At 40.0% G+C, this 19,689-nt stretch overlaps 1 protein-coding gene across 1 annotated transcript in view; it reads right to left on the bottom strand.

Moving 5' to 3' along the window:
* The window catches only part of PKP2 (plakophilin 2), an 85,928-nt gene that overhangs the window by 28,929 nt on the left and 37,310 nt on the right, over positions 1-19,689 (bottom strand). The window contains exons 7-8 of the mRNA XM_015566629.1: positions 14,204-14,411; positions 6,511-6,688 (exon numbers count right to left, since the gene is read on the bottom strand). Of these exons, the coding sequence (XP_015422115.1) occupies positions 6,511-6,688; positions 14,204-14,411 (386 nt within the window). The remainder of the gene's footprint in view (positions 1-6,510; positions 6,689-14,203; positions 14,412-19,689) is intronic.

Raw genomic sequence — 19,689 nt, 5'->3', positions numbered from 1 at the left:
ATCCTGCACAGAACCTGGCTATAGAACTTGGCTGGAGAACCTGGACAGAACCTGGCTGGAGAACCTAGCAAGAGAACATGGACACAGGATCCTAACCAGAACTTCGCTGGAGATCCTGACCAGAACTTGGTTAGAGATCCTGGCTAGGCTGCTGATCAGCTGAATGCTGTCTCCGTGTCATTCCTTCTTTGCTGACTCTGTCCACACCTTTGGGGACCCCGGGACCTGCTGGGGCTGGATCCCAGCATAGGAGGATAGTGAAAATTTAGTCTGAGGTGTGCGAACCTTTGCAGGGGTGGTGGTGGTGGGGGGGAATGGGGGTGGTGGTTGTTAGTTGTGCTGCTTGACAATTCCAATAAGACACATACTTGTAGAAACACTGGATTCAGGGAGACCAGAGAGGAGTTACCAGGTAAGCATGGCCATATTTGTTTTGCTTATATAATTTTTTTGCTTCACTAATTTAATTATTGTTGAGAAATTTCAATATAATGGCCTATACTCTAATTATCCACATCTTGTTGTTAAAGTAATGGAAACTAATAGAAACACAGCACCCGTAGTTTACTGGTAAATGTCTAACCACTAGCTTTCTGGAGGCAGGGGAGCAGGGAGAGCTCTGATTTGTAGCATTTGCCAATTTCTGTGGTATAAATACTCCTCCATGGCTGATTTCAACCTACCAACATGATGCCACACACGGGAGCTATGAAGATGTTGACAATTGCTCTTGCTGGCTGTAGCACAAATCGGAGTGTGCCAATCTATTTCTCCTCTCCTAACCTGGATTTTACTATTCATTGGGCCAGTATAATATTTAAGAAAAAAGTTTATATTTGCATGACCAAACTGTTTACCCTATTGCAAAATCTGTATCCCTTTTCAGCGAGTAAGTTCAGCCATGAAACGTATATAATTCCAAAAGGACCTAAAGAAAGCCAAGGCCCATGGTACATGCTGCTGTGGGCAGATGCTAATCCTATAGATAAATGATTTGACACTTGACAAAGATGGAATATCTGACCGTGTTAGTCTTTTTGAAGGATAAACTGTGCATGTTCTCCTATGTGAACACAATTTCGCTGTATCAGCTCCAAATGGGCAGAACCAGAGTCGTTGCCTCAAGTTCATTAACAAAGCAAACATTTCAACTACAGGGCAGATTCACCCTGCACCCCTGCTATATACAGACCAGGGGAACTGACGTATGCAGAAGTTTTTCTCCAAAGTAGATTGAAAGAATTTAGTGACACTAACCTAAGTCAACTGCAATGCCAGAAATACTACACATGTTGCTAATTCATTGTTGGCTCTCTACCCATTGGGGGAGAGGATACCTGAGTGAACTTGTAGCAATTAAAATATTTGCTAATATTTATGACCTTTTTATGCAGCTAAGGTTCACTCTTCTTAGAATCATACAGCACCTGTCTCAAAATCTTTTTAGAGTAAGCTGGGGTCATAAATAACTCCTCAGCAGACATCTCTTATTGTCAGAAACTGAAGAGTATTTGATTACAGGTTCCCTGCAGGCCTTTTGTACATTCTGATTCCTATCTCCTGGTGGCTTTTACATGCATTCTGACAACCTCTCCTCTGTAGTTGTCTCCAATGCCATCTCCTCTCTTGGAAAGATCTCCTATTTCATACGCTTCATCCTTTGTACCTTTTCTTTATATGAAATGCAGTACACAGGTCCACTGGCATAGAATTTTTAAAATGCTGGTACAATGTTCATAATGAGATGTAAACATGTCTGTAATTGGCCTACCTGACCTTGTGAGGTTGCCAGACTGTGAAGGGAAAAGGTTTTATCCTCATCAGCACAGTCTGTAGACATGTGACTAACATTAATGTATCCCATATGCTAATTAAGAGCTTTGGCTTTGGAGACATGCTTCCTGTATTAAATTTCAGCTTTGTCTCTTACTAGCTGTATGATGATGGGAAAATATCTCAATCTCTCTGAGCCCGTTTCCTCATCTATAAAATGGAAAAAATATACTCTACAACGGCTGCTGTGAGGATAAACTGAGAAATCCTCATAAAGCATTTAGAACAATTTCTAGAACATAATAAATAAATATTAGCCATTATTATAATAAAGTAGATATAAAGATGAAATAAGAACAGATATTTTAGTAAGCATATGCTATGGTGCTTAATTTCCCAGATATTTTTTTTATATTCTCCTCTAAAAGTAGTTCAAGTCGGTAGTTTGGATTGACTATGTAAATGGGAGTGTATTCAGCTATTACATCTTCCCAAACCACATAGGTATTTTATTCCTCATTCACAGGGAAGACATTTTTTCCTTTTTCTTGAATTTATTGGGGTGACATTGGAAGAGATTTTTAAGCAACATCTTTCTCTAGATTTTTACCGTCTCAATATATCTTTCCTGTTGATATAATTATTCTTCTTTACCTAGAATTTATCATATTCCTATCCTTCCCACACTAGATAATATTGGTTACAGAAGATACTCAACTCCTTTTTTAAAATTATTAATATATTTTTATTGATTTCAGAGAAGAAGGGAGAGAGAGAGAGAGAGAGAGAGAGAGAAACATCAAAGATGAGAGAGAATCATTGATCGGCTGCCTCTTGTATGCCCCATACTGGGGATCAAGCCCACAACCTGAGCATGTGCCCTTGACCGGAATCAAACCTGGGACCTTTCAGTATGCAGGCTAACGCTCTATCCTGAACAAAACCTGCTAGGGCCATACTGAACTCCTTAACATGGCCTTCAGGGCCTCATGAGTCTGGCCTTAGCCTGTTTCCAACTTGTGTTTGATTACTTTCTATTACAAATTTGGTATTTTTGCCCTGGCTGGTTTGGCTCAGTGGTTTGAGCACCAGCCTGGGGACCAAAGGGAAGCAACTAATCGATGTCTCTCTCTCTCTCTCTCTCTCTCTCTCTCTACCTCTGCCCCATCCCTCCTCCAACCCTTCCATTCTCTCTAAAAATCATTGGAAAAAAATATCCTCGGATAAGGATTAACAACAACAAAATTTGACATTCTTGACAGACTCGATTATTCACCTAATTCACCATGTATCTTCAATTGCTCACTCATTCATTTATTCTTTTCATTCATATACTTTACATTTGCTTACTATATACCAGAAACTTAGCTAGGTTTTAGCGATTAATGATTTAAAAAATGTGTATGCTTGCCTGCATTTGTCAAGAATGAGCCCAGCATGCAAAAGGAGAGGAAACAGATGAGATTTAAAAAAAAAAAAAAAAAAGAGTGAGTAGCAGGCATGCTGAATGTCTGTCCCAGTCCTTGAGGCCATGGTTCCTGGTGTAATTTCTTCAATTCCATAATGACTGTCAACATTCAGCCACCTGAGCCCAGGAATCCCAACTTGGCACCAGCCATTTTCAACAGAAAAAAATCCTGACTGACACACTTGCCACATTAAGAACTCTGCTGTTCATGGTAAGGCAATGGGAACTACAGAGAAATCTTAAAATACAAAATGTTTTTAAATGGATAAAAAAGCTTTAAAGGCTCACAAATGCATTTAAAAAGCAGTGCCAGGGGACTGTATATGAGATGGATTTCAGGGAGACCATTTAAGCACCTCATACTGTTGAAGAATTTTGTCCTTAGAGAATGCCTGACTATTGAAATAGTCCAGCAAGGCCCAGCTCACCTGGCGCCTCTGCCTCTTCCTTAGTGCCTTTCTGATCTCACTCAGCTGGCATGAATGGCCCTTTGTTCTGCATTCCTGTGGCACTGTACCTGGACCTCTGACGACACCACAGTGCACCAGAAGCCCCTGGAGGGCTTGTTAAAAGTGGATTGCTGGGCCCCACCCTGAGAGCGTCTGATTCCAAGAATTCCAACAAGTTCCAGATGCTACTGGGGGCCCCGCTTAGAGAACCACTGCTCTAACACATTTCACTGTGGCAGTGTTCTACACCGTTTGCGCATCAGAATCCCCTGCTAGATTAAAAGATCCTGAAGGACTTTCTAATTTTTCTTTGTAAAACTCTTAGAAGCTAACGTACTGTATTACAATAAAGTGGTATCTGATACGCATTACTAACTGTGGAGGTAAGAGAAACATCTTACCATAACAAATTCCCTCAGTTAACACCCAGATTCCCTAAAAACTACAACAACAAAATGAACTCTGTACCCAGAGAAAAGATAGAAAGGCAGCGTACATCTTGACTTCTTTGGGACTGCCTGATTTTTATTACATCCTCTATCTGATTTCTTTTAATCCTTGAACATAAAGGACAATGAATATTTCCAAATATGAGAAAGCTTGATGTGCATGAATCTAGAGTAGACTAGCATTTTTTCTTCCTCTTGCATGTGCTTCTATCCTCCTCCTCCTCCTCCTCCTCCTTTTTCCTTTTTTTTGTTAAGCCTCACCCAAGGAAAATTTTTCCATTGATTTTTAGAGAGTGAAAGGGAAGGGGAGAGACAGAGAGAAACATCTATGTGAAAGAGACACATCGGTTGGTTGCCTTTTGCATGCAGTTGGACCGGTCCAGGGATCGAGCCTGCAATCAAGGTATGTGCCCCTGACTGAAATTGAACCAGAGACCCTTTAGTCTTTGGGCTGATGCTCTAACCACTGAATCATCTGACAACCCAAGAGAAAATAACATTTCAGGCATTTTTCATCCCAATGTTAGGAAATGCTGATCAAACTAGCTTCTTTGTAGGCTCTTATGGCAAGACATTCTGTCCTTTTAGGCAATGTTGCCTTATAGCTATTTAAAAACACCCAGGAAAAAAATTAAACAAGAAGGTGAAATCTGTAAGACATTGAATAAGACATGTGGAAAGATATACCACACTTCTGTGGATTGGAACAGCTGATATTGTTAAGTCCACACTACCTAAAGCAATCTACAGGCTCAATACAATACAGATCCAAATTTAGTGTGGCTCAGTTGGTTGGGCATCATCCTGTGCATCAAAGAGGTGTGAGTTCAATTCTTGGTTGGGGCATATGCCTGGGTTGTGGACTTGGTCCCTGGTGGGGAGTGTGCAGGAGTTAGTGATAAATGTTTCACTCTAACATCAATGTTTCTCTATCTCTCCCTCTGCCTTCCTCTCTCTCTAGAATCAATGAAAAAACAACAACATATCCTTAGGTGAGGATTAAAAATCCCAATGGCACCCTAGTTAGTTTGGCTCAATGGATAGAGTGTCAGCCTGAGGACTGAAGGGTCCCAGGTTCGATTCCAGCCAAGGACACATGCCTGGGTTGTGGGCTTGATCCCCAGTGGGGGCATGCAGGAGGCAGCCAATCAATGATTCTCTCTCATCATTGATGTTTCTATCTCTCTCTCCCTCTTCCTTCCTCTCTAAAATCAATAAAATATATTTTTTAAATTTTCCAAGGCATTTTTCACAGAAATAAAAAAAATTATATAATATGTTCAGCCATAAAAAAGAAGGAAATTCTGCCTTTTGTGATGACATGGATGGACCTTGAGGGCACTATGTTAACTGAAAAAAGTCAAGCAGAGGAAAGCAAATATTGTCTGATCTCACTTATATATGGAATCTAAAAAACAAACCAAAACTGAAATAATAGATTTAGAGAACAGATTGCTGAAGGTGGGAGAGGAGTTGGGGGATGGAGGGTGTTAGCAAAATTTTTGAAAGGTGCCAAAAGGTGCAAATACAGGCCATGGCTGGGTAGCACAGTTGGTTAGAGCACCCTCCCAATATGCCAAGGTTGCAGGTTTGATCCCGTCAGGGCACATACAAGAATCAACGAATGGATACATAAATAAGTTGAACAACAAATCAGTTTTTTTAAATTTTTTCTCTCTCTAAACAACAAATAAGAAAAAATATAAAAGAAATAAGTCCTGGGGTGTAATGTACAGCATGGTGACTATAATTATAATTGTATTGCATATTAGAAAGTAAATCTTAAAAGTTCTCATCACACACAAAAATATTCTGCAACTATATATGGTGATGGATGCTAGCTGGACTTTGTGGTGATCATTTCACAATACATATAATAACAAATCATTATGTTATATACCTGAAAATAATATAATGTAGGTCAACTATACCTCAATAAAAAAATAAAACACCAGGTTCAAAATTATGTCTTTTAGCCATGTCAGATTTTTGCGAATTAAAAATAGAATGAAAACTGCTTTAAAACCTGTGAGACGGGGAAGGCCATTCTGCATGGACCTCTAGGTGTTCAGATCAGATACCGGGGTTCTCTATTGAAAATGACGCCCTCTCTCTTATGAGCTATGCGGGTAGCTTCTGAAATCAAATGGGTTTGGAAACAATACTCAATTGATATCTGAACCATTCTCATTGTCTCTACATAGTGGTTCTAGTAGTTAGAAAGATCTATATTCTTACAGCTTCCCCTTACCGGTCATTGGGTAGAGTTTTAGACAGATATGAATACAGTATTTAAGATGCATGGAGAAAAAAGTGTGTGTGTGTGTATGGGGGGTGGGGGTGTTGGAGGGGGACTGCAGAGTGGCATTACCTTAGGCATCCTGTGACATTGTAGAATATATCAAAATCAAGCAAACCATTCGCTTTGGGGTAGTCTCCTTCTGGCCATCCCGAATAGGGGATGATGATATTCTCAGTCAGGATAATCAAGGCTTCTGTTATCATGAGATTCTTGAGTTTGTCACTAGAGGACAAATTCCACAGCAAACCTAAAACCAAAACAGTGCAGGATTGGGTCAAAAGAACTGCTGAAAAGATCAGTTAAGGCCATCACTTCTAGGGCTATGACTAGTTATAAACCAAAAGGGTAGGGCTAGGGAGACAGCCCCTTTTCCAATTGAAAAAACGGATTTAGAGGTAATTAGAATTCAATAGAAGCTGATCCATAAGAACAACTGAAAAACAGATAGGCAGGTAGAGAAGGGGGAGAGGAAGAGAGCTTATAATATAAAACTATGCAAATTTAAATTAATCAGGAGTGTGAATGAAAGCCAGAAATCCTTAAACATTTATTGCCACTTCTCTTAAGCCCCTACCATAAGCTGAGCTCATTGAAATAATAAATTCTGAGCTACCAAGAGGGAGGCTTGAAATGACCCTATTATAACTGACTTCAACGTTTTCAAAGGGTCTTATTTTTCTCCTTTAGATGCATGGAGAGAATACGCCACTGTGCAACTTCCACCTCACATTTGCCTCCCAATACTCACAGGAAGGGCCTGAGGAAAGCCTCCAACTATGTGTATGCCTGTCAACAGTAGGCTGAACAACATTACCAATTACTACTTATTGACTCTGACCCAATGATAGATTTTATGTCCTCCTGGAATTTATGCTGGCTACCTCACCTATTTCTTATATTTATAGTTTGGGAACGAAGGAGAGACAAGAGTATTTTATCTATCTGAAAACTTGTATGACCTGAGAATTGGTCTAAGACGGGTATTACATTTGCCCATTTAACTTTCCCTTTCTTTCTGAACTCTCCCCATCCCATACCACACCCCTATTAAAGAGAGAAAGGCCATATAAGCCAACTCAGGAAAAATTAAGACAATAAGATACTGTACTTTCCAGACATTTGTGAGACAGTCTGAAGCTGGGTAGTGAGAAAGAATACAAAATGGTGTATACATTTAGGATTTGTTTTTCTCATATATTTTTTGCTCAAATACTTCTGATTCAGTGGAAAGACTACATACCTATTGCTTACTATTCCAATGACTCTCAGAAGGTATAAAGTTGCCTGGCCATCTTTCATACCCTCAGTAAACTTCTTTAACTCACTAGCATCCAGGAAAGGAGAAAGAGGGGGAACATAAAGAGAAGGGATCTTCATTTTCTTTCCCATTCACTCTCCTACTGCCCAGTCAATAATGCCTATGGGTTAAAGCAGTGGTTCTCAACCTGTGGGTCACAACCCCTTTGGCGGTTGAACGACCCTTTCACAGGGGTCGCCTAAGACCATCCTGCATATCAGATATTTACATTATGATTCATAACAGTAGCCACATTACAGTTATGAAGTAGCAACGAAAATAATTTTATGGTTGGGTCACAACATGAGGAACTATATTTAAAGGGCCAGAAGGTTGAGAACCACTGGGTTAAAGTTACTGCTTTGTCTAAAGGAAAGGAAAGAGGAAGCATAGGAATACAGGACAGTCTACTTTATGAAAAAAAAAAGCAAAGATGGCGGTCTTGACTGAATTATGTGGTGATAGCATCTCCTCTAACATTAATGGCTGAAATAAGAGTCTGTGCAGTTAAAGCTTGGTAATTATTCAACCACACTTGTAGTTGGCTCATCAATTAGAACATGCTAGGCTTAGTGTTTAAACAATTTACTTTGGCTGTGTACAAGTGACTAATTTCTAAAACAATAACCAAATTTCCACTGCAACCTACACTTAGCTTCCATTAGATACGGCGACACTGGGTCTCCAGTCTTGTAAGGACTAGAATTCTGGCTAATGAAGAGGTCTCTTCCTGATCAAACTAGCATTGGAGTTAGTCATCCTCAGTGTCCCTCAGCCACAGGTTTTGCAACACAATGACTTCATTCCTCCCACTTCACCTTAAGAGGCCCTGGAAGGGCAAGAGACAGAATAAAACCCCAGGTGGTTGAAAAACAATTAAAGGCAGGTCTGAGGTAGAGTTTTGGTTACTAAGATACCAAAGAAAGTTAAAAAGAAAAAGGGGTAAAAAGCTTCCTGTTCTAGATAAGCAGCCAAGTTAAGAGTCTCTGCTTGTGGTGATGGAAGGAGGCTTGACGTGCAGTGGTGAACACACAAGACAATATACAGATTGTATTATAGAACTGTACACTGAAACCCATTTAACTTTATTAACCAATATCACCCCAATAAATACATAAAAAAGAGTTTCTTCCTCCTAGAGACTTAAAAGTGTGAAGCATAATACTTTCCTTTTTATTAAGGACCACACAGGGCACGCAAAGGAAAAGTACACCTACAATAAAACTCAGGGAAGATTAATTTGAACAAAGGGAGTGGAATTTCCTTTCCATGTCCTTTATCACTTGACATGCAATTATTATTTCTATGCTATTTCTATGGTTTGGGATGTTTTAGTACACATAATTTTTGAATTTTTAATGTAGGGTATTGTACAGAAATGTCATGCCTGCCAAATTTCTGTAAGGCACGAAGCTAGGAAGAGCTTAAATGCTCAACAGAGATGCAAGATTATACACACTTATAATACACCCTCACACATATACACACAAATCCAACAAATGATCCCTTACAAATTGGGAAAACATGTATGACAATATGAGACAAAGAGTGAATACTCTTAATATACATAGTTCTTATAAATTATTAAAATTCAATGCCTAGTAGAAAAATTAACCCCAAGTTAACAGATACTAGGGTCTAATATACATTGGAATGCATGTTCTCCAGTACCCGAAGAAATGCAAATTCAATAGTGAAAAATCATTTACAGCAGGTGAAACCAGAACCAATGAGTGGAAATGGTTGGGAAGGAGATTTCTGGCTCCCTGAAAGCATAAGCTTCTAAGAGAGCACTGAGGAAACAGAAGGATCTGCTTGTAAGATCCATCTCCATCATTGGAGCTGATAAAAATGAGCTCATCTTTTACCGAAATATTGACGAGAGGGCTTTATTCTGAAACCAGCGTTTTAGACTCAACTAGCAGTTTCCAAATGAGCCCAGTGGCAAATCAGAGCCATGTATTCCTGGGTTACACACCAAACTGACTGAGCCAGAATCTCAGGATGAATTCCAGGAATTCATATTTTCAAAATGATTCCCATTTCTGGTATTGGGAAATTAGTGGACTAGATAACGCTGAATATCTATTCAATAATCTGATTCTAGACTCCCTGATATAATATTTAGAGTTTAGGTCTTCATTTGTCTCACCTTGAACTTCTGGGTGATTTATTCATAGTGCCTAAATTTCAATTATTATAGTTCTTTGTTGTAGCTGGTCTGCCTATTGTTTCTATCACTAAGCTCTCATTCTAACCAAAAAGAAAGGGAAGTGGATTCTAATAAGAGATACACTTTGAATAGTTAGCAATAATGATAACTGCATTACCTAGTAATTTATTGTCAACTGTGATATTTGCAAAACATAGCTAACTAGTGATCTGTAAAGGGATCTTACAGATATTACCTATATTTTAATATCTTACAGATATAACTGGAAGTATAGTTATTTCACTGGACTGGAAGTATAGTTATTTCACTAAGCCTGCATGATAATGAGGTAGCAAAATGTGCGAATTTTATGATTAAATGAATCCTTCTCTTCAGTGCAGGAGATGGGGAGCGGAAGCAGGAAAATTCGAACTGACTGGGGATTTTAACTTGGTTTGTTTTCTGTTTTTGTTTTTTTTTTTGTTAATCCTCACTTAAGCATATTTTCCCATTGATTTTAGAGAGTGTGGAAGGGAGAGGGAGTGACAGAGAGAAACATCGATCAGAGAGTGACACATCGATTGGTTGCCTCCCTCAGGCGCCTGGACCAGGGCTGGGGATTAAGCCTGCAACCCAGGTGCCCTAGGCTGGAATCGAACTTGGGACCCTCAGTCCATAGGCCAACACTCTGTCCACTGAGCCAAACCTAGTAGGGCTTAACTTTGTGTTTCAAAGTGATCACAGAGCATGAGGATTTTTATAAAAACAATCTCCCTTGCAAGAATATACCCTTCCTTTCACCTAAATTTTATAAATTTTACTTGGGACGTTACATTACCACAAAGGCTATTTATTCCAAGTTAAAAATAAACCCAAGGTATGTTGTTGCACATTACAAATGCAGAAAAAAAATAACATACAATTATTTAAAGAAGGTACACAATGAATATTTTACAGAAAAATGGTTTTGGTATCTTATGAAAATACAGCAATCCAAAAAATATTTCTATAAAATACACAGAGGTTAAAATAAATTTTCAACAAATTTCATCGACAGTCTTCCCCTGACTCTTCCTTGCCATATGCAGAAGGGGGACAAGAATCCCCTAAATCTTAACACCTGTCTGTTTTAATCCAAGGCAGAGCCCTACACACTACAGCCAGTGCTCATTCCTCAGTGACCTTGAAAATGAGTCTCTGAGACTAGTATGTTCTGTTCTCATTTCAATCAAAATACACTACCACACTCCCTGGTAAGGAAGGGGGAACAATCTCAGGGGAGAGATCTTTGATCCTGAAGTCTTTTCATTGGAAGAGGGAAGAGCTTCTCTCCAAGGCTGGTACAGAAAATGCCAGAAAGGTCAGTGAGTTGACATTCTCTATAGGGAACAAAGCTCTGATAGAGAGAACATATAAATTGACGGTTCTATTAATAACTTGGTTAGAAAAATCAAAGTCTTATCTGCAAACACACCTGAGTCTCTTATTTATGTATAATCCAAATATTCCCAGTCTGGTTTTGTAAAATATTTGGTCAGACATCCAGAGTTGTTGAGAATCTTACATGAGCACCACAGCGTTATGGCAATAAACAGACAGGCATGAAATGAGTGGCAACCTAACATTACAGAATGCAAAGGTAGATCAGAGAAGCCCCTCCCTTCCAAACCAAGGGGGAGGGGCTGAAAGTAAACAGAGGGATGGCTTTTGAAGATACTTCAGAGAAGTGACACTTGGGACAGCTAGCGAAGGTTTCTGAGGGTAGAGCAGGATGCCAGTCCAAGGCAACAGTGGCAAAGACATGGAGACAGAGGGAAACATGGAACACTGGCGGATCCTCCAGCATTGCAGAACTCGGGCGGGAGGGGTACGAGAGGAGACACTGCTGCAAGGTCATCAGGCTCAGATAATAAAATCTCTGTGTGGCATGCTACAGAGTACAGACTTTACCTTATAGGCAATGGGGTGGGGGGGGGGCATAATGAGACAATATTCTCATTTTAGAAAGAAATCACTAGCAGAGTGCTGGATAGATGGGGAACGTGTGATACCGAATCACAGAGGCCAGATCCAAGGCTACACAAGAGCAGAACAGAGCGCAGAACAGGCAGTGAGAAGAGGAGAGAGGGAGAATCAAAGAGAAGTGAGGGAGAGCTCTTTCCTCCGAGATTCTCAAAGACAAGCCCCTTTTCAAAGATGAGTAAAGGTTAATCACCCCATGTCCCCACACTGTCAGTGGGAGCCACTTTGATAGAGCAACAACACCCAGAAAAAACTGGACTTGAATCTGGACTTTGTTCTTTACCATGTAACCTTGGGCCATTTACTTAATCCCCCTGAACCTCACATGATCATATGTAAATCCTCAATAATGCCTTTTAGAGCTGTCAGGAGGAACAGAGATGAAAAAGGAAAAGCCCAAGTTGAGTGACTAGCACATAAGAGGGACTCAATAAAAAGATGTTCATGAACTAGACAAGAAGAGATTCACATATATGGCTACTCACTTTGTGTTTCCAACAAAAGATATAAACGTGTCTATTCAAGTCAACAATTTATCTCTGAGGCCAGAAAAGCACTTATTTAACTTTTCTACTAATAGAACCAAAGGAAGTTATTAAGAAGGATTTGTATCAAACATTCAAGTACTGGCTCAATTCAATGAACATATAATGAACACCCTCTGGTAGGAATGTTGGCTTATATTAGAAGTCCTGGGACTAGCACAAGCAAACTCCATTGATCAGCTCTGCAGATGATCTAACGATGACTGAATGGTTGCCATGGCAGCAATACCACAGAATGTCTCTGACCTTAGTTTCCTATTTTCCTATACAAAAGAAGAGGAAGTCTGAGTCAATGAATTACTTCCTTGATACACACCCACACATCTTCCCAAGCTTTCTAGCAACCCCGGTACGCTAACCTCCATCACTCTTATCCAAGCTTCCTCTAAATGACCAGCAGCTTCTTCCTGTTTCTTTGCTTTGCTAGTAGTGATGTTCTCTTTGCTGGGAATAACTTTCATTCTCCTTTAAAACATCAGCCCCAAGGCTATCCCCTTTTTAAGGTCTACAATGAAACATACCTCCTTCATGAAGTCTTTAATTTCTTTAACTGTAAAACAAGATTCTCTCTTGTGGTTCATTTCTATATTTTAATGAAGAAAATCTTAGTTTCTAAATGTGAGGTTTTTTGTGTTTTTTTTATGCCAACCATTACATAATTGTTCATGTTTTAATGGCTGGAATATAAAAGCCACAACACCTCTCTGGACTGTAATTTTCACTGCCTGGGCCTTGGTAGGCTGCCCTGTAAATGTTGGCTGAATAAATGAATGAGTATCTAGATCACTCAATTTCTGTAGGTATTTTAATATGACTCATAAATATGAAAGGAACTATGCCATGGGGCATGATAGCAGGCAGGCAGAAGGGTAGCATGCTACAAACCTTCATATAGTTTTATAAAATTAAAATACATCAAGATAGAAAAAAATGTGAGATTTTAAGATGTAAATAAGTAGAGAGGATATAATAGTTTTATAGAAAAAAGAAAGCTGTTGTATAATAAAGTGTGGATGGCATAAACACAATATATTCAACTTAAAACCACATTTATGAAGTACCTCATTTTAAAGTAAAAATAGTCAACTATTACCACTGAAAAACATTTATATATTAAAAGGGTTAACTTCTTTGGGTTTTAGTTTCCTCGTGTAAAATACATTGGGTAGAAAGGAGATATTCTTTTGTTCAAATCAGTATTTGAACAGACACAGGAAGTACAGAACTGAAAAACATATCCAGCCACTCTTTTCTTTTTCTCTTTTTGGGGTGGAGGGCTAGGTGGGCTAGGAAGCTGGTATTTTGAGGGGCTCAGGTGACAGAAGGATTGGGAAGTATAGTTACTGGTATTTTGGTTAATTTGATTTAAACTGATCCTCTATGTTAGGACACTATTTGACTAATTTACTTTCTTTGTATAGATTTAGCAAATAGAGTATTGAGTGAATAATAAAATGAATTGCGTGTGGTTCTTGTTAGGTTTCTTCAGAATGTTTTGGATAGCCTGGACAACATTGAAACCCTGTTACAAAGTTCACTGTAATTTCTTCCTCAGAAGAAAAGGAATTCAAACTTGACTTGAACCTGGGGTCTTAGCCAGCAGGTGACAATGTTCCTTAAAAGCCATCTGTCAAATGACAATGAGCCCATCAATCATTCGTCCCAGGAAACTTAAGAAAAAGAGATGACGTAACACATTTGGCTGGGGTGCACTGTCTATACACTTCAATATTCAGGAAACATTACCTGTTATTTGTTTTTTAGTCTCCAAGTCTCTGGTTTGCTTCAGCACCTGCAGCAGCCGAGGTACCCCGTTGAGTTCAGCTACCTCCAACTTGTTGTCATTGTCTTCAAACACCAAGTTTCGCAAGGCCCCACACACGGCTCTCTGAATATCTTCATTCTGAACTTTTAGGAGGTGCAGAAGCTTGGGGATGCCTTGAAGCTGATAGACCTGGGGGAGAAATGGATGCGCATTTCAGATACTGTACATATGTATTAATTTTGATATGGTATTAAAGACATCCAGTGAAATTTGAATGAACAGATGAAGTTGATTTTAACTCCCGTCAATCAACAACTATGTGTGGCATACATATAGTGTAAACAAGCATGTCAAACTCAAAGACTAACACGGGCCAAATAAACGAGGCATGCAGCCCGAGGGCCATGAGTTTGACATGCTTGGTGTACAATATAGTCCTGCTATCAGGCATCTCTCATCAAGGAACTTACAATAAATTAGAGAAGTTAACACAAAAACCTATGAAAAAATGAGAGAAAATTAAGTGATAAAGGGTGAATAAGGATAGCTAAGTGGATAGAAAGAGTTAAGTGATAAAAGCCTTGAGCATAAGAAAGATGAAGAGAACTGGGAATTTGAGGAGTAAGGAAAGTTTTATGGAAGAACACCACATTACATGAGTGTTTTTTTCTAGGACAGAACTTTATAATCAATAGAAACTGAACAGAAATCACTTTCATCAATGGTAGCAATAAAAATTCACTTACCATGGCAACCACAGGAGCAATGAAAACTAACCCTTAATGTAAACTATTTTTATGATTAACTAGAGGCCCGGTACATGAATTCATCCACAGTTGGGGTCTGGCTGGCCCCCCTCAATGGGGGCTGATTAGGCTGGGCCAGCAGCAGGGAGGGGACATGGGAGGTTGGTCGGCTGGCCCCGCACCACATTGAGATGGGGGGGGATCAGGGGTGGGGCCGGTCGGGAGGAGGGGCCGGCTGAGGGGAGGATCCATGGGAGGTTGGCCAGCCAGCTGGGCCCCCAATCTGGCCAGGGCCAGTCAGAGGGAGGGGTCACCCCCCATCGGGCCCGTTGGCCAACCACAGTGCACATCATAGCGACCGGTCATGTTGGCGTTCTGGTCACTTGGCTTTTATATATATATATAGATTGCTTTGAGTATTTAAAAAGATTTATATACATTATTCAAACATTTTAATTCAAGTAAATAACATAACTTTACACTTTTTAATGTGCTTTTTAAAAAAGATTTCTTCTTTACAAATACATAAGAGAGAACATACTGTCTATTAGAAAAAGGGCTAGAGCTAGGAGTAAGAAGAAAAATAGATGCTTTAGATTCCAAAACCTATGGCTGTTTGAGAACAGGCCAAGTAATGGCAGCCTGGGCAAGGAGACTTTGTGTTTTAGGCAGCACATATTATTTAAAGAAATCAAGAGGTGGACACAGGGTTGCTGCAGAGAAATGTTAAGTTGTAGACTAAGAGTTTTCTTTCCCATAGGCTTCCATTGGCATGTGATTTAAAAAGTTGGTTAGGAACTTTTGATAAAAATCCCAGTCATTTCCAACATCTTAAAGCAGACATTTTTAGGACATAAATTGTGAAAGGGCAGTAGTTTCCCTTTCAGATGAAGTTCATTGCCTATGATGCCCTAATTACACAGCAGTTCATGTTTGGGTGAGAGCTGCACACCTGGCCCAGGGGGTACGTTTTCTTTTAAAAAAAATATATATTTTATTGATTTTTTACAGAGAAGAAGGTAGAGGGATAGAGAGTTAGAAATATCAATGAGAGAGAAACATCGATCAGCTACCTCCTGCACACTCCCTACCGGGGATGTGCCCACAACCAAGGTACATGCCCTTGACCGGAATTGAACCTGGGACCCCTGAGTCTGCAAGCTGACGCTCTATCCACTGAACCAAACCAGTCAAGGCCAGGGGGCACGTTTTCATATTTCCTGTGTCTCATCAAATGCCAGCCTGCCTTCCACAGACAGATAAATATTATTAAGATCCAGTCTTCCAATTTTACATATTCCTTTGTTAGGATTGGGGAGAAGACTAAAAAGGCAGGAATGAAAGTCAAAATTATAAAATAACCTAAATAATCACCACAATAATAATAAAACAAAAATAACAACTCCTCCCACTTCCATCATCAGGAAGTGCTAGCACAGTGTTCAGGGTGTTATAAATATTATCCAATCAATAGCTCGCTAGAACCTTAAAAGGAAAGTACTCTTTGGTCCCTAAGGCTCCACTGGTGGTAATGAGGAGTCATATTTCCACTTACTGGCTCCCTTCAGAGGAGACATTTGCAGAACAGGAGACAACCGGAAGATGGACCACACCAATTTTGACGGGTGATGTCTAGAGCCATTGTAATATATGTGTATGACAGTGCCAATGATAAAGATTTCATTTCCTAGCTATCAATGAAACCTGATCATCTATTGGATCACTTCATCTATTCCCATTATTATATTTCCTTAAAAGCAGAAAGGTAGAATTTATTTAAAAACAGCCTATAACTCAAGTTTCCCTAATTCCTTCAAATTCTATTTCATACTTAGGTTTTTGAGGCAGTTCACTCCACAAACATCACAAATGCCAGCTAGATTAAATCTTCACAGGAGCAACATAAACATCAGATGCAAAAAGAAAATCCTATTTGTCCTGAAGGTATGTTGGCAGATTTAGAAATATTTTATTACTTAATTCATAATTTATAAGCTGCCTTCTTCAAAATATGATGTGAGGTGGCTTACTGACCACCCCACATTTCCAGCCGGGAGGACAGCATTAGTGAGAAGTGGCCCATGGAAACCTCTGACGGGGCTGCAGGCTTCTGTTTCACAGCCTTCTGACCTGCTCTCTGACCCGCTCTCTTAGCCGACCACTTCTATCCCTCGGCTTTCAGCACCTGTAGACACACCATGCTCAGATAAATGCTGAAATCCGACTACAGCTCTACTTCATTGCAGAATTTGACTCACTAGTGTCTGGCATCTACCCTATATTTAAAAATAGAAACGTTACTTTACCCCATTTTATCAAGCAAATGGATATAAATCTTATCAAATGCATGAAGCCGATGATATTCTCCTTACTGCATAGAACTGGAAGGACACTGATCATAACCCTACACACATCAGGTCTAATGTCACAGGTGTTGTTCCTGCTCCTTTAAATTCAGGGCAGCAGCTGGAGCCAGAGAGGTTACATCTGTTTCCCAGTTATACTAAATCCTCAGGGGATTTGTTCTCCCTTTGGGGGAAGGAAAAAAGAAACAGACTAACAGGAATGTCCTAGGACTTCAAAGGAGCTTTCCTTTGAGATGGTTTGGAAATATATACAGGGGCAAAATCACACATTAGAATTTTAAGTTTCTCTTTTGACTCTATTCTGATTTTCTTCCCTGCCAACTCTAAAATAATTAACTGATTAGGATTTCTGGTGGCAAATCCGCAAAGGGAACAGACCGCTCTCTTGGGTTGAGGGCTCCCCTCGTGCCTCGGGGCCTTTGATCTCTTTCTTTCCTGTTGGGGATGCTCGGCCCCCTCTGCCTCTCTTCTGGCAAAGCCCTACTTATCCTGCAGGAGCCAGCTCAAATGTCACCTCATCTGTGAAATGTCACTCCTGTTCTCTCCTTTCTGTCCCCTTAGAATTAATCACTCCCTATAAATTGGTACTAAAACCCTGCAGGAAGGCAACTGACAATTTATGTCAAAAAGATTTCTATTCCAGAAATCTTAGTTAGGAAACAATTTGAAATGCAGACACTATGATAGTCACTACATTATTTATAATAGTGAAAAATAAGAAACCATAATTGTCCAACAATGGGGGAAGACTGGTTAATGATTAATTGTCACATGTCCACATGGTGAGGTATACATGGGAGAGGCAGAAGAATGACACAGCTACCTCATCCATCAAAAGAGGACTGTGTAAGACTGTGTGTGAGGCAGGCAGTAGTTACTTAACGTGTGGTAGCTGCTACTATCACCATTAATATGCCACCATTAAAATGCCTACAAACTATTAATGTTATGAGAAAATGCTTATGATATAATGTTACAGAAAAAAAGCTAAATAAAATACTTGCATTTCTACTCATAAAAACAGACATAAAGAAGGGAATGAGATTAGGGGGTTTGGGAGAAATGATGGGGTTTTAAATTATGAATGGGGCCTGTTACTTTGTATATCTTTAAACAGCAAACATATATTTGTGCATACTTTTTTAAAAAATTGGTTAAGGTATTACAAATGTGTCCTCATCTCCCCATTAACCCCCAACCTCCCCCCCAACTCATCCCACTCATGCTCTCATCCTCCTGTTGTCCATGTCCATTGGTTTGGCTTATATGCATGCATACAAGTCCTTTAGTTGATCTCTGTGTAAATATACCAGTTTTTTAATCCACTCATCTGCTGATGGGCACTTAGGCTGTTTCCAGATCTTAGCTATGGTGAATTGTGCTGCTATGAACATAGGGGTGCATATATCCTTTCTGATTGGTGTTTCTGGTTTCTTGGGATATATTGCTAGAAGTGGGATCACTGGGTCAAATGGGAGTTCCATTTTTAGTTTTTTGAGGAAACTCCATACTGTTCTCCACAGTGGCTGCATGAGTCTGCATTCCTACCAGCAGTGCAGAAGGGTTCCTTTTTCTCCACATCCTCTCCAACACGTGTGCATACTTTTAAAAAGCAAAACAAAAAATTCTTACAGACAAGGGCACATATTTAATTTGATTATAGCTATGTACATACAGTGTGGGATAAGAGTAGGTATACAGCTGTGGGTATATGAAACCCAGTTTATTCTTGTCTTATTATTTATCAACTAGTGACCTGGTGTACGGACTCGTTCATATTGAAAGGAAATTAATTAGAAGGTGGCTGGAGGGGTGGGACTGGGCGAGATGGGCCGGACACGCCCTGGAGCCAACCTCCCATGGTCCCTCCCCTGCGTCTGTGTGAGCAGGGTCCCTCCGACAGGTGGGGTCCTTCGGCCTGGCCTTCGGGGATCAGGCTGAAACCAGCTCTCTGACATCCCCTAAGGGATTCCAGAGTACGAGAAGGCACTCTGCAAAGTTGCTGTCGTACAGGATGTGGAATAAAAACGCAAGTGTGCAGTAAACCAGATTCGGGGCCGACGGTGCCCCAGCAACAACATAACCCATGGCTGAAGGTGGAATTGTGCAGCCCGTGAGGAATTGGGCTCCCTCCTCTCTGGTTTCAAGGTGCGTCACTCGAGAACTGCTGCTGCCAAGTCACTGCAGCTCAGCAGCTCCTGCATTGAGTGTCTGCCTGCTTGTGGTCAGTGTGCATCATAGCGACTGGTCGGACGGTTGGACACTTAGCATATTAGTCTTTTTTATATATAGATTCTTGCATTATTTTCCATGCGAACAATTGTAAGATTGCCTCAGCCTATATATGCCTTCAAA

The sequence above is a fragment of the Myotis davidii genome, unplaced genomic scaffold (genome assembly GCF_000327345.1).
Source record: "Myotis davidii unplaced genomic scaffold, ASM32734v1 scaffold902, whole genome shotgun sequence".
NCBI lineage: Eukaryota > Metazoa > Chordata > Mammalia > Chiroptera > Vespertilionidae > Myotis > Myotis davidii.
This window is presented reverse-complemented; position numbering and strand designations above follow the sequence as displayed.